The sequence below is a fragment of the Chlorocebus sabaeus genome, chromosome 1, assembly GCF_047675955.1.
Source record: "Chlorocebus sabaeus isolate Y175 chromosome 1, mChlSab1.0.hap1, whole genome shotgun sequence".
Lineage (NCBI taxonomy): Eukaryota > Metazoa > Chordata > Mammalia > Primates > Cercopithecidae > Chlorocebus > Chlorocebus sabaeus.
The window spans coordinates 108,152,021-108,168,218 of NC_132904.1; the positions used below are offsets into that span (position 1 = coordinate 108,152,021).

A 16,198-nucleotide genomic window follows, 5' to 3' on the forward strand; every position below is an offset into this window, starting at 1 on the left:
GCAGATTTAGAAATCTGAGAAATCATGGGAGACTGCTTGCTTTCTTTCGTTTCACAATAACAAATTCTGCGTTTCTTTCATAAATCGGACTTTTGAAATATAGGTGTATATAAAATATTTTAAGAATGCATCTATGATATAGAATGAAATTCATTAGTATTTATGACTAAAGTCACAATCACTGCCATCAAGAACGTCCTATTAAATACTAAATTAGGAAACAAAAGAAAAATCACACAAAGTTTAGAGAATTTCTACTTACAGAGTTAAGTCGACATATATACAAATAGTCACCATTTTTGTCAAAGTCTCCATTTTTTTCTTTACGGGTTGTGTATTGTTATTACAGTTTAAAAGGGGACCAGAGGAAGACAAATAAATGGATAGATATCTTCCCTTTAGGAGCTTCCAACTTATGATGGACAATATCAGATGTATGAACTTTAAATGGCATTCACCCAGCCAATAGAATAAAGCCATTATACCAAAGCATAAGTAAAAAGTAATGGGAAGTTAATTTTCAATTATCCAGAGTTGGCAAAACATGCTTATAAAATCTTTTCCTATCATAATTTCTGTGCTTCATCAGTTAGTTTGCATTATCATCAGTTCTTGCTATATACTTTACAATCTAAGAAGAGGGAATGTCTTTTTAAACGCAAACCTTTTCACAGTTCTTTTCATCACTCATTCAGAAGAACATAAATTCAATAGATAAAGTTCTACCCAGGTTAATATTTGCATCAACGTATGAAATTTTATTAAGTTGCATGAGGGAGGCGTGGCTCCCAGGCTTTGAATTCGTTTCCATAAATGATCCTGAACAGAGAATTCAGAAACATCTGTGTGAAATAGACCTATCATAGCTAAAAGAAAAGTATTCCATCTTCCTGCAACATATCAAACTTGATAGGGAACCAGTTAGGACACAAATCTGCCAAATACAAACCTTTGTCAATTTACATTAGAAACAAATGACAGGAGAAAGCTAGACATGATCCCTGTTCTTCAGGTTCTTGTAACCTGGTACTCTCACAGGAATATAAACAATCTTGAAAAATGGTAGTGGCTGGGTGCAGTGGCTCATTCCTGTAGTCCCAGCACTTTGGAAGGAGGAGGCAGGCAGATCACAAGGTCAGGAGATCGAGACCATCCTGGCTAACATGGTGAAACCCCATCTCTACTAAAAATACAAAACGTTAGCCGGGTGTGGTAGTGGGTGCCTGTAGTCCCAGCTACTCAGGAGGCTGAGGCAGGAGAATGGCATGGACCTGGGAGGCGGAGCTTGCAGTGAGCCAAGCTCTTGCCACTGCACTCCAGCCTGGGCACAGAGTGAGACTCTGTCTCAAAAAAAAAAAAAAAAGAAAAAAAAAAAAAGAAAAGAAAGAAAAATGGTAGTGCTTGGGTCCTAATTGGTCCAAATTTCTACTATTAACAAGGTTTGGGGAGGCCTCTCTTTAGTTCAAAGGGACTAAATGAAGGGCTACCTGGGTATTTCACTTAAATTTTAAAAAATCACCTGCTATGTATAATCCCTATGTCAGGCACTGTGAAGGTTTCAAAGATTAATGAAAAACATGAACCCTTGTTTTTAAACAAATGTAAAATTTGCCAGAGAATACAGTCACATACATAAATATGTGAGAACAATGAAACAGAGAAGAAATGAGAAATGCTTCTGCTCAATTAACTAAAATCTAGAAACCTCAAGCCATTTAATTTTCCCCAAATATTTAATGTTCTTTCATACTTCAAGTCTTTGCATAAGCTGTTCCTTCTGACTGGAATGTCAATTTCCCCTTCCTCTGCCAGAAAATTCTTAATCAGCCTCTAAGACTCAATTCCTATGCTACCTCTTACGTGAGGCTGAAGTAGCAGGAGTTCTCTCACCTTCCCTATGCACATTATGGCACTCAGTACACCGTTTAAATAATATTTTAAGTTTGTTTATTCTACTAGATTCTGAGGGCAAGATTCATGTCCTTTTCTAAATTCACCTTTAGGTTTATCAAAATAATATATGCAGCCAGGTGAGGTGACTCACCCCTGTAATCCCAGCACTTTGGGAGGCTGAGGTGGGCGGATCACCTGAGGTTGGGAGTTTGAGACCAGCCTGACCAATACGGAGAAACCCTGTTTGTACTAAAAATACAAAATTAGCCGGGCATGGTGGCGCATGCCTGAAATCCCAGCTACTCAGGAAGCTGAGGCAGGAGAATCGCTTGAACCCGGGAGGTGGACGTTGCGGTGAGCTGAGATCACACCATTGCACTCCAGTCTGGCCAACAAGAGCAAAACTCCATCTCAAAAAATAAAAATAATAATAATAATAATAATAATATATGCAGCCAGGCGCAGTGGCTCATGCCTGTAATCCCAACACTTTGAGAGGTCAAGGTGGGAGGATCTCTTCAGTTTAGGAGTTTGAGACCACCCTGGGCAACACTGCCAGACACTGTCTCTACAAAAAACAAAAAATGGCTGTGCGCGGTGGTTCATGTCTGTAATCCCAGCACTTTGGGAGGCCAAGGCGGGCAGAATGCCTGAGGTCAGGCATTTGAGATCAGTCTGGTCAACAAGGTAAAACCCTGTCTCTATTAAAAACACAAAAAAATTAGCCAGGCGTGGTGGTGTGCGCCTGTAACCCCAGCTACTCGGGAGGCTGAGGCAGGGGAATTGTTTGAACCAGAGAAGTGGAGGTTGCAGTGAGCCGAGACTGCGGCACTGCACTCCAGCCTGGGTGACACAGCAAGACACCATCTCAAAAAAAAAAAGATAGGAGATGAACATGATTGTGCTGATAATATTTATAGATCATTGTCTTCTTGAGCCAGTGATTCAAAACTGTTTGAATTATGCTGCCAATGGATAGTCTTGAGCATGCTTACGGGACAGACAAGGCTTTCTGTCCAAACCCCAACAATAGGAAAATCAACTTTATTTAAATTTTTATTTAATTCCTTAATTCACTTCTGCCTGGAAGAGTTTAATAACCTACTTGCCTTATACACTGCGGCATCCTCTTTAGTCCTAGGTTTCTAAAAAAAAGTGTTCCTCGGAGCTTGTAAATCAGTGAACCACATCTATTTTTTTGAAGTAATCAAGATATAATTTGTGGAAAGAGTAGCGAAGACAGTATTAAATACGACTAAATGACTTAAGAAGAGGTCCGAAGGCTAAGAGGGAAAAATTACTTGATAGAAAACTTATCTTCCAATTTTGAGTTGAAAGTCCTTATGTTCAAGGAAGAAAAACTTGAGGTCAACTGAAAACACACTGAACGTTGCTCAAGTCCACCACAGATCTTCTTGGTAGGGGTATCAAAGATTTCACAGTGACAGCCCCCATTATGGTTATTTATTTTTTTTCCATGATGAAATTAAAACATTATTTATTACAAAAAAAAAACTTTAAAAATCACTCACAGTCCTCCCACCCAAAGAAAATCACCATCGGCCTGTTAGTGTATATCCCAGAACTTCTCTGCAGATACTGATTTTTTTTTTTTACAAGATCTGGATCATGCTATATATATATTGTTTCACTGTGACTATTTTTAGCTTGAGAGTCCTCAGTTTATATCCCTGAAAACACCAAGTATCTACTGCCCCATAGGTCTAAAAGCTAAAGTAACATGACTTGAATTACAACCAGAGAGAATAAATTTATTCTCTCAATTTTATAAATATCTCACACTGCAAAATCTGAGATCATAACCACATCATCTACAATTCAAAAATCAAAAGACTGGATTTAAATCTGCCTTAAAGTATAACCAAAGAGCCCATTTTTTTTTGTTTCTTCAGATTTAATCATTCTTTCTTGCATCAAAAATAACAAAATTGTAGGGTGACATTAACACATGATCATGAAACAAAAATGTGTTTCATTTCATTAGTCACAGGCTACATATCAACCAGCTGTCGAAGCTAAAAATATGGCTTAATTTAAATTTTGTAAAACACAAGCATTTAAGACTCATTTTGAAAGAAATGTGACTTCTGTTTCAACCCACTAGAAGCTTTAGAGAAGAACAAATAAGCACCTCTAAACCAAAAGAAAAAAAGGTAATAGTGGGGGAATTCAAGCCAATTTATCGATCATCAATATCACATTGTTTACATCTTATCAACAAGCATATGTTAAGGATAACAATTTAATACCACTCCAGATGTAAACAAAACTACATATTCTCAAAGGAAATAAAAGGCCTGAAACAGAGGTTGAGATCCCAATAATAAAAGGTATGTATTTTGTCGGGGGAGGAGCGAGCTAAGGAGAGCTGGGTAGTAATAAATACTGTCACAGCTTTTCCCCATCAGCTGTAACAGAAACTTTGTCAGGGTTGCAGTCTTCAGTGACATCATCTCGACTCTCAAACACCAGCATCACACTCTTGGAGTAGGACACAGCACAGAGTAAGCCTCTAACAGGACTCATCTCTTCCAGGATAGAAGCAGCATGTAGACTTTCATCTCTGGTCATGAGGGCCCCGGCTCAGGACACATGTCTCAAGGTAAACTGTGCTGCCATAAAATATTTCACAGGAAAATAGGTAATGGGATGTTGCGGGAAGTCAGGGACCCCGAATGGAGGGACCAGCTGAAGACATGGCAGAAGAACATAAATTGTGAAGATTTCATGGACATTTATTAGTTTCCCAAATTAATACTTTCATAATTTCTTATGCCTGTCTTTACTGTAATCTCTGAACATAAATTGTGAAAATTTCACGGACACTTATCACTTCCCCAATCAATACTCTTGTGATTTCCTATGCCTGTCTTTGCCTTAATCTCTTAATCCCATCATATTCGTAAACTGAGGAGCAATGTCACCTCAGAATCCTGTGATGATTGCATTAACTGCACAAATTGTTTAAACAATATGAAATCTGGGCACCTTGAAAAAAGAACAGGATAACCACAATGTTCAGGGAACAAGAAAGATAATCTTAAAGTCTGGCTGCCTGAGGGCCGGGCGAAACAGAGCCATATTTACCTTCTTTCAAAAGCAAATAGGAGAAATATCGCTGAATTCTTTTTCTCAGCAAGGAACAACCCTGAGAAAGAGAATGTGTTCCTAAGGGGAGGCCTCTGAAATGGCTGCTTTGGGAACGTCTGTCTTATGGTTGTAGATAAGGGATGAAATAAGCCCCGGTCTCCCATAGCGCTCCCAGGCTTATTAGGACGAGGAAATTCCCACCTAATAAATTTTGGTCAGACTGGTTGTCTGCTCTCAAACCCTGTCACCTGATTAAATGTTATCAATGATAATGTGTGCCTGAAACTTCATTAGCAATTTTAATTTCTCCCCGGTTCTGTGATCTCACCCTGCCTCCATTTGCCTTGTGATATTTTATTACACTGTGAAGCATGTGATCTCTGTGACCCACACCCTATTCGTACACTCCCTCCCCTTTGAAAATCACTAATAAAAACTTGCTGGTTTAGCAGCTTGGGGGGCATCACGGAACCTGCCGACATGTGATGTCTCCCCCAGACACCCAGCTTTAAAATTCCTCTTTTGTACTCTTTCCCTTTATTTCTCAGACCAGCCAACACTTAGGGAAGATAGAAAAGGACTCACGTTGAATATCAGGGGTGGGTTTCTCCCGATAATGGGATAAGCTAAAATATAAACACTCTGATTGGATTTCAGGTGTAGTTTCAGCAAATTGGAAAGGTGTCCAAAGAAATGTCAATGGTCTTAGAAATTCCCAGTCATTTAAAAGGAAAATACACTTCGCTTGATTCCAGAGAAGAATCACAGACTCTCTTAACTTCCAGTCAATGCTCTTGCCACTATCATGTGGCCAATCATCAATACCCTCCCATGATATTTCCTTTATTGAAATAAGGACATGGAGGCCTGGGAGAAAACATCTGAAAGGGAAAAATTTCAAGTATTTTTCTGTCTTTTCATTTCCTCTTTTAGATATGCTCCAGTTAAATTTTAAAAAGTAGTTGTCCTCCAGAGCCACAGACTGTCTTAGTTTTTTGTCTCCCATATAGCCTTGCTAAATACATATTTGTTGATCGAACCTTTAAACTCACAAGTAAAAATTTATTGCACTGTAAAAATCTAAACTCACAGGTAAAAATTTTTGTTCATTCAATCATTATAGATCACGGGCACATTAATTTCTAAATGCCAACATAATGGATACTAAAAAATTAATTTTAAAGAAGTATTTTGAACATTCTTCAATTAAATTCTTAGTAGATTCTAATCTAATTGCACTGTATATATTATAGCAGTTTGAATCTGCTTGCCTTGATACCCAAGACTGATAACAATTCGTGAGGAAACAAATAGGGCAAGTTATTTTTTCCTCCAACAAGGACTTCCAAAAAGGGCAGGAGAAAGGAAAAAATGAGAGAAAGGAAGAAAAAGAGAAGAAAGGAAAGAGTGTTAGAGGGAAATCCTGATCATTTTTATTCACTGTTAAACATGATATTTACTACTTAAAGTACCCGTCACATATAAACTAGAAATGGAAAGTAATTTTTTTAAAAAGTAATGAGTTGGGCACAGTGGCTCACACCTGTAATCCCACCACTTTGGGAGGCCAAGGCAGGAGGATCACTTGAAGCCTGGAATTTGAGACCAGCCTGGGCAAGAGAGTGAGGCCCTCTCTCTACAAAAAAAATTTAAAAATTAGCTAGGGGTAGTGGCTAATTTAATTTTTTTTTTTTTTTTTTTTTTTTTAAACAGAGTCTTGCTCTGTCACCCAGGCTGGAGTGCAGTGGCGCCATCTCAGTTCACTGCAACCTCCGCCTCCCAGGTTCAAGCAATTCTCCTGCCTCAGCCCCCTAAGTAGCTGGGATTACAGGTGCATATCACCATGCCCAGCTAATTTTTGTATTTTTAGTAGAGACAGAGTTTCACCATGTTGGCCAAGCTGATCTCGAACTCCTGACCTCAGGTGATCCACCCACCTCCCAAAGTGCTGAGATTACAGGCGTGAGCCACCATGCCCAGCCAAATTCTTTGCAGAGACAGGGTCATTACAGCATCTGTAGTCCCAGTTACTCAGGAGGCTGAGGTGGGAAGATCGATTGAGCCCAGGAGTTTGAGGCTACAGTAAGCTATGATGATGACACTGCACTCCAGCCTGGGTGACAGAGTGAGACTCTGCCTCTAAAAAACAAAACAAAACAAACAGAAAGTAATGCTCAGCTACTTAATGTCTATTTGGCCTTGTAACATCAAAGAATGACTATCACACAAAAACAAGAAAGAGGCAGTATGAAATAATATTGAAGAATCCTGAAACCAAGCCTTTTATCCTAGGGCTAATCTTTATCAAGTTATAATCTCTCTAGATCTCAGTTCTTTCACCCATAAAATAAAAAGATCACAGACTATATTTTAAGTTCCCTTCTAATCTAAGATTCTTTTTACTGGTTACATTGGAAAAGCAGGGATAAAAAAGAATGAAATAAAGAATGTTTTGACTGATATATAGTCAATTCTGTTCTAATACTAGTTTTGAAAATGCAAATTTTTTTCCAACACAAGGGATATATTAGGGAACACTTTGAGCATAATTTAATTTTTGTATTTGATTATGTCATTTAATTCACAGGAAACACTAGGTGAATGCAGAAAAGTACACTCAGTGGAACCAATCAGCATAGGAATACACATAGTGCATACACACACAAATATATCCACCGGCTTTCTCAGTTCACTGTGTTATAAGCCACATCCACTTGTTCATCTTTGTTATTATAACTTTTGTTAAGATTTCAGATAATCCTTTTACTACTACAAGCTGCAATCCTTCCAATGCCAGGCCACAAAGAAACTTCAAGTCTTCTGCAAAGTAAACTGCCACATTTATTGTAGTATTTATGCACTTTTAACCATTTAACATATGTAAAATCATGCTACCATTTTTTTTTTTTTTTTTTTTTTTTTTTTTTTTTTTTTTTTTAGGCGGAGTTTCGCTCTGTCGCCCAGGCTGGAGTGCAGTGGCCGGATCTCAGCTCACTGCAAGCTCCGCCTCCCGGGTTCACGCCATTCTCCTGCCTCAGCCTCCCGAGTAGCTGGGACTACAGGCGCCCGCCGCCTCGCCCGGCTAGATTTTTGTATTTTTTAGTAGAGACGGGGTTTCACCGGGTTAGCCAGGATGGTCTCGATCTCCTGACCTCGTGATCCGCCCGTCTCGGCCTCCCAAAGTGCTGGGATTACAGGCTTGAGCCACCGCGCCCGGCCCATGCTACCATTTTTAATCTTTTTTTAATTTTTATTTTTTTCAGAGACAGGGTCTTGCTATGTTGTCCAGGCTGGAGTGTAGTGGCATGATTGTAGCTCACTGTAGCCTCAAACTCCTGGGCTCAAGCAATCCTCCTACCTCAGCCTTTGAGTAGTTAGGACTACAGGCATGAGCCACCATACCTAGCTAATTTATTTATTTATTTTTGTAGAGATGGAATCACCCTATGTTGTCTCAAACTCCTGGCCTCAAGCTATCCTCCTGCCTCAGCCTCCCAAAGTACTAGAATTATAGGCATGAGCCATCATGCATGGCTAATTTTTAATATCTCTTTTTTTTTTTTTTTTTTTTTTCTGAGATGGAGTCTTGCACTGTTGCCCAGGCTAGAATGCAGTGGCAAGATCTCAGCTCACTACAAGCTCCACCTCCTGGGTTCACGACATTCTCTTGCCTCAGCCTCCTGAGTAGCTGGGACTACAGGTGCCTGCCACCATGCCCGGCTAATTTTTTGTACTTTTAGTAGAGATGGGGTTTCACTGTGTTAGCCAGGATGGTCTCGATCTCCTGACCTTGTGATCCACCCACCTCGGCCTCCCAAAGTGTTGGAATTACAGGCGTGAGTCATTGCGCCTGGCCTAATCTCTTTTTCAACTGACAAAGTTTTTTTAAGTATTATGTCCCTAACTCCGTTTTCCCAACAAGCTTTGTGGTTTCTACTGCATAATAATTTTTTGTAATTTTATATCTTATTGTAGTAGAACTGACTATATTACTGCTTAGGAAAAAAATCAGTGACCAATCTATGTTTTCAAGGATAACAGATGGAGGACAGGCACGGTGGCTCATGCCTATAATCCCAGCTCTTTGAGAGGACAAGACAATAGGATCGCTTGAGACCAGTCTGGACAACACAGCAAGACTTTGTTTCTAGAAAAAATAAAACTATTAACTGTGCATGGTGATGCATGCCTGTAGTCCTAGCTACTCAGAAGCTTGAAGTGGAAGGATCGCTTGAACCCAAGAATTTGAGGTTACAGTGAGTTATGATGGCACCACTGCACTCCAGCCTGGGTGACAGAACAAGATACAGTCTCTTAAAAAAGAAAGAAAACAGGAAAACTTCCAGCAAGTCTGCTTAAGCATTAAAGTCAGAAAAAAGTCTTTTTCTGTAAGCTGTCTCCTGAAGAGCTGTTTTTTCCTCCAAGGTTTCATCCACTGACTAGGTAGCTCCTAAATCATATACCAGATTTGGAGCTGGAAGTGTACCATTCACCTTGAAATAGTGAACAAAAATTTGAATTTTTCAAGAACTAAAGAGGTGACACTGAATGTATCTTCCAAATTTAGACCTTGATTCTGGCAGAAAATCTTGGCAATCTTGGCATGTACCACTGTAAATGCTTCCTGTTCAATAATGAGATATTCAATAGCTACTCAATACTTACTATGAAAAAATATGCAGCAAAAACATTATTTCTGCAATATAGTTATAATGATACAGTACAAAGCACAGAACCTTTACACTTATTCACTCCTAATTATTGATTAGCCCAGAGGTAAAGAAAATAGTGAAATAAAAAAAGTCATACATCTTTCCTCGTTTCCATGCAGAATAGAAACAGGACAGGTTGGAGGACTTAGCACAGAAGCCAAAGCCTGGCTAAAACCTGCCACTCAGAGCTAAAGGGCAGGTAAAAATAATGCTGCTATTTAGCACGCACAAGAAAGATAGAGAATGTCATTGTTTTGTCTTCTTGAATAAACCTGGACAAAAAACCAGGACTTATGCCAAAAGTAACAAACATAAGCATTGTACAACATGTCCTTCTATACATGGGGCAAAGTCATGGGCATTACAGTCATGAGCCTGGCACTATTTCTTTTTTTTTTTTTTTTTTTTTTTTTTTGAGACGGAGTCTTGCTGTGTCACCCAGGCTGGAGTGCAGTGGCCGGATCTCAGCTCACTGCAAGCTCCTCCTCTCGGGTTCACGCCATTCTCCTGCCTCAGCCTCCCGAGTAGCTGGGACTACAGGCACCCACCACTTCGCCCGGCTAGTTTTTTGTATGGTTAGTAGAGACGGGGTTTCACCGTGTTAGCCAGGATGGTCTCGATCTCCTGACCTCATGATCCGCCCGTCTCGGCCTCCCAAAGTGCTGGGATTACAGGCTTGAGCCACCGCGCCCGGCCCTGGCACTATTTCTTAAACAATTAAACGCAACACCCTTTAAAAAATAATTGTGACTTTTGTTTACATACAAATGCACATATCTATGCAAAGGGGAAAAAGTGAAAGGAAAGAAACACCAAAATGGCAACAGTAGTAATACCTGGGTAATGAGATGACAGATTGATTTTTTTTCTTGTCTATAACTTCCATTATTTTACGATGAATATATATTACTTTTACTATCACAGGAAAACAAATATCTTTTTAAACAGTTAACTGAAAGAGGTAAATCCCTTATCATAGTTCATGTAGAATGAATAGTAAGCCAGAATGAGAGTCAAGTGGATGATGAAAAACAGAGTAGTAAGCCAGCAAACATCCCTGCTACTTCCAAAGGGTCAAAGGTGAGTAGACTGGATTTGGAGAACACCCCATCCCTGACCCCCATGAAGGAAAATCACTGAAACTAGAGCACAAAGGCAACTCTGCAGGAAATCTCATCTTCAGGAATGTGGATGGGTGCAATGACAGACACTATCTATGGATGTCCAATCTTTTGGCTTCCCTGGGCCACACTGGAAGAAGAATTGTCTTGGGCCACACATAAAATACACTATCACTAACAAAAGCTGATGAACTAACAAAAAAGGTCCATGCCTAATTTTCATGATTCTGTCACCACAGATAAGCAAAAAAGTCCTCGCATTCAAAGGGCTGGACACAGCTGCCACCCGGCAGACATAAATCACTTGTTTGTCCCTGCTTTTATCAGCCAGCATTTTGGTGATTCCTATTGGCATTCTGAAAAATCATCACCTTTTGGGCAAAGCTCATATAGAGTCATTTAATCAAATTTAACACTGTCTAACAGCAGAGAATATGGAAATACAATATAACTAAGACAACCAGTGATAAAAGCATAAGACATGTGCAAAAGGCCACTACAAATTTTCTAGCCAGCTTTCTCTCAACAATATTACCACAATGACAATGAATATTCATTACCCATTGAGAAAGCACATAAAAGTGAACTACTGGGCATATGACACTGTCCTAGACACTATAGTGAACACAAAAGCAACAAAGTGCAGTCATTCTCTTCATAGCATTCACACATTTGATGGGGAAAGATATGATATCAGAAATACTTAAATCAGACCAAGATAATTAAATGGTTAAATGAACTGCACACATAAATACTGAAGACACTTAAAGGAAGGTCTGCTCAATATGGACTTAAATAGTTCGCTTCAAAGAGGAAGATAATTTTGACAGTGTGAGAAGAGACACAAGGGTGGTTCAGGCACAGTTACCACTGTAAGCGAAGTCACTGGGGTGGAAAAGGCAATGATGAGTCTGGACACACTGGAATAAAATTACCAGGATGGGGAAAAATAAAAAGAAGGAAGGGGAGAGATTGGGTTTCTTTACCTCAAATCTGTCTAATATACCATTATGAGATTAAGAACACTTGTGCAAGCATAAGAACATTGCATTTCTGCTAAGAGAGATATAATATCAATCATCATAATTCCAAAGTAGGTGCCATTTTACAGATAGAAACTGAAATTAAACAGAGAAGCTAACTAATTTGCCCAAGGTTATCAAGTTTAGCAACAGAGATGAGATTTGAATACAGGCCTACTCAACTCTAAAGTCTATGCTCTTTTTTTTACTACTCCATTTTTACTACCTCTTCCTAAAGCAAAGCTCCGATAACATCACTGAATTCATACTGTCCCCCTATGACAGTGTATTTTCCCACCCTTTGACTGCCCAGCATCTCTAGTGATGCCCTGCACTCAGGAGACTCATATCTGCAGATAAAATTAAAATGACCCGTAACAGTCTACCCTGCTCAAGGGTATTTCCATTGTAACAGGAATCAGAGCCTTAAATTAAAAGAATCAAGCTTCAATATAAACCATGTGGTAGAAATGCCTATCTTACAAGGGGACAGCTCAAGGCTGTGTCTTTAAGATGTCCATTTTCATAGCTTATAGTTAAAACTCATACAATAAGAATCTCACTCATAAATGCTGAGGGTCTCCATGGAACTCTAAGCAGCTCCAATCTGGGCGACAAAAGACCAGATGTGGCTGCAGGTTTGCTTCAAAAGAGAATTGGACGTCTCGCTATTTTACATTTTAAGCATATGACATAAGAAAATGTAAATTAAATAAAGCTGACATTTAAACTGTCACATATTTCTTTAACGGACAGGTTGCCAAAAAATGTGCTTTCTAATCATTCTAGACAATGATCTTATACTGTCTTTGTGACCCGAGAGAGGCATTATGTTTATTACTTCTTACCTTTTCCATTATCAAAGATTTCACAGGCATCAAATGTCAAAAGTGTCATCTTTCAAAGGAACTGAAATAAAATTCGCATGGGATCTCAGAATGTGTAAAGACAAGTAGGGAGAAGATCATGGTCCTGACAGAAGTTGCTCCCTGGCACTCACCATGGAAACAGTCTTCACTGTTCATTTGTTAAAATTGGCATATACTAATAGCTAGGTCAAAGGTCCACCTGATAACTTGAAAGTTCCCCATGGAGGATTTTAATAGGCCAAGGAATTATATGAGTTTCGGAATAATGGTTCAAATTTCTACCACAGGAAAACTTCCAGCCTACCCAAAAGCTTCGAAATTAAATTATTCAGAAAATAAAGAGGTTACATTTTACACAGAAAATAAAGAGGTTAATTTGAAAATAAAAGTGATACTGTTTACTCTTTTTCAACAAAAGCTGTTATACCCCTCACCCTAAAAATATCAGTTTTTTCTAAGACAGGGTCTCACTCTGTTGCCCAGGCTGGAGTGCAGTAGTGGAATCATGGCCCACTGCAGCCTTGAACTCCTGGGCTCAAGGAGTTCCTCCTGCCTCAGCCTTCTGAATGGCTGGGGTTACAGGCGCAAGCCACCATGCCTGGCTTATTTTTTAATTTTTTGCAGAGATACAGTCTTGCTGTGTTGCCCAGGCTGGTCTCAAACTTCTGAACTCAAGCAATTATCCCACCTCTGTCTCCCAAAGTGCTGGGATTACAGGTGTGAGCCACAGCGCCCGGCCTTAAAAATTGCTTTCTAAGAAATTCTCATTTTATCAATGCTCTAATATACATGCCAATAGACTTTTAGGCATAGAATTCCTTTCAGAGATGCAAGAAGAGAATGTAGCCCTTACATATCTGGATGGCTCTTCTAGATTCTGGTCATTCATGTCAGTAGGAACAATCCGGGTAGCCAGTGGTCCTTCTGCAAAAGGTTTTGGTAACTGACCTCTGAACTCTGATGGAATGAACTGAAGCTGCCAACTGTCAGAAACACAAGGAGAATAAGAAAAACACAGGGGGATAATATTGCTAAATGTACTTGAAACAAGCAAGCCAGAAAAAATCATGTGAAAAACATTTATCTTGAAGAAAAAATATTTCTGCTAAAACCTCAACCAGGGAGCATAGAGGCAGAGGTCACAAGTCAGTCCAAAATCATTGAGAAATTTACAATTAGCTGTCTCTTGACCCATTTCACCAACTGTTAGCAGTGAAATTCAGAACCAAATGGTCATATCATCAAAAAACCAGAGAAGTGCCAATGTTTATTATCAATTACCATGTGGGCAGAGAGACTTATCAAATAAAGCAAATTAGCAGGTGTAGAGAAAAAGAATGAAATGTAATATATGGCACTGAGAACACACTATGGGAGAAATACTTTGTTCCAGAGTAACCCTCAAACATATCTCTATCTATAAAACTATTTCAAATGTAAAAGGCAAAGGCCAAAGTCAACACTTAAAAAACAAGTTTTAATTTAATAATTAATGACTGACACAGGGTCTTTATGAAGCATAAGAAACTACTACCCAGTAAAGCTAAGCTAAAGAAGCCAGTTCTCAAATGGAGCAACATGACTCAACCAGATTTCCCTTTAACCTACACAGGACTCTTCTCTGGCCAAATGAAGCAACCTGCAAAGAACTTTAGGGCCTACGCTCTCAGAACCACAGAAAGCATAAAGAAAACTGGTATAGATATTTTAACCACAGCCTTCCCCAGTGTCCATATAATGGTGGAGAACTTTCACTATTGTTGGATCAAAAATGTCTTCTCTCTTCTAGCTGGAGTTTCTAGACCGCTTTTAGAAGTGGATTAACATGAGGTAATTATAGAAATGTAAATATGAATCCCCAGGAAGAGCCACTGGCAAAAGCCTAGGACCCAGGGCATTTTCAGAAGTTCCCAGACACCTGCAGTTATGGGCAGTACAGAATGCCTACCTAGATCCAGCCCTCAGTCTAATGAGCCCAATGAACACAGGAGGCAGGTGTACAGTACACAGGCCCCACAGCTCTCTAAGGTGGTAAATAATTCAATAACTCTCTGTGAAAATTCCAAAAGAAAACAAAAATTCAAAGACACTGACATAGAACTACTCTATTTACTCCTTCATTAAAACCCTGGGAATTAAAGGACAACTTACTTATCGGGAAGAAGGAAGCTGCTGGGAAATCGATACCACTCTTTTCCTACACAGACATTCACAGGTCTGCCTTCTGGGACAGTGTGGATGGTTGGATCTGTAGCAATTCGGTAAAATTCTGGATACAAATCAAGGGGCCCGTGATATCCTGGAAGGGAGAACAGTTAGTGAGAGCCAGAGATGAGTAAGATGAGATTCTGACTTTAATTATACTGCACATTAATGTCACACTCTAAGCCACACGAAATTTAAAAGGCAGGAAGGGCCACAGCTATTCCAGCACGAAGCCTGCTCTACATGTATAAAACGTCTCTCTAGCTGGGAACATGGTTACAGCAGAGGCCCTATTCTGCCAAAAATAATTGGCTTTCTTGCCCCTCTCTTTGCTCTTTCTCCTTTTTAACTTCATTTTCCTTGAACATATTTTAATATTATGGATCCAAACAATGATTATAAGAAAAAATATAATCAGGAGAAGTTAGCCCAAATTTGCATTTTAAGTTTAAGTCTTCCTTAATTTACCAGCATTCATTAAAAGAAAAAAAAAATAGACAAAAAATGTACAGTTAATCACACTAAAAGGAATTCTCAATCTTCTCTTCAATCCTATGATGTAGAAGTCACATCCCACTCATTAATATTAAGTCTACAGGTTCTCTTTTTAGAAATGGCCTTCTTAGTGTAAGCCAAATGTGTATTATATAATCATGAATCAAGTAAAACCTAAGGGGAAGCGACTCGTCAGTGTAGGTTAAGATATTCTTAGAAGGTCTACCTCTGAACAGTGCCACAGAGCGAGAAAACGACAAAAGCCCAAACAGGAAGACAGTTCCTAATGCCAGCCAATTCGACGTCACAGTATAGTGCTCCAGGCGGTATCGTTGAAACACAAAGTGGTAACATTTCTGGAAGTACAGAAAACTGGCTGATAAAGGAAAATATAACTTGTAGAATAGACATAATTACAAGACATCACAGTAACATCAAAAGCGAAGCCAAAAAAGAGGTTCTATTAGGGATCTGAGCATTTGCAAACAGTGAGGTACCTACTCAAAACTCTAAGATAAAAGCCAGCTCCTCTAAGACTACCTGCAGTCTTGGCCAGGCAGAGGGCTTGCCAACAATGAAATCTCACTAGCTGCACAGGAAAATTATTTGAATATTTTTCTAGCATTTATAGTCCTAATAAGTTATTTTTTTAAGTATTTAAGCAATGGTTTTTTGGTAGTTTTGACATATAAAGTATTTCAATTTGTTTTTGATACAATGAGTACTAATCTTTACTATCAAAGTTTTTATGAAAGCTTTTAGTATCAAAA

General features: G+C 39.1%; 1 protein-coding gene across 7 annotated transcripts in view; it reads right to left on the reverse strand.

Moving 5' to 3' along the window:
- ALG9 (ALG9 alpha-1,2-mannosyltransferase) overlaps positions 1 to 16,198 on the reverse strand; it is a 94,016-nt gene that overhangs the window by 41,951 nt on the left and 35,867 nt on the right. For 5 of the 7 annotated variants that reach the window (XR_012094545.1, XR_012094544.1, XR_012094547.1 and 2 more), the window contains 3 exons: positions 15,655 to 15,784; positions 14,880 to 15,027; positions 13,582 to 13,711 (listed from right to left, as the gene is read on the reverse strand). Coding sequence is in view for 3 of the 7 variants with exons in the window: in XM_008020826.3 (XP_008019017.1) it covers positions 13,582 to 13,711; positions 14,880 to 15,027; positions 15,655 to 15,784 (408 nt within the window). In the remaining 4 variants the exon portion in view is untranslated. Of the gene's footprint in view, positions 1 to 3,776; positions 4,527 to 12,707; positions 12,769 to 13,581; positions 13,712 to 14,879; positions 15,028 to 15,654; positions 15,785 to 16,198 lie in introns of those variants that run through there. The other 2 variants (XR_005242733.2, XM_008020829.3) reach the window with 2 other exon arrangements.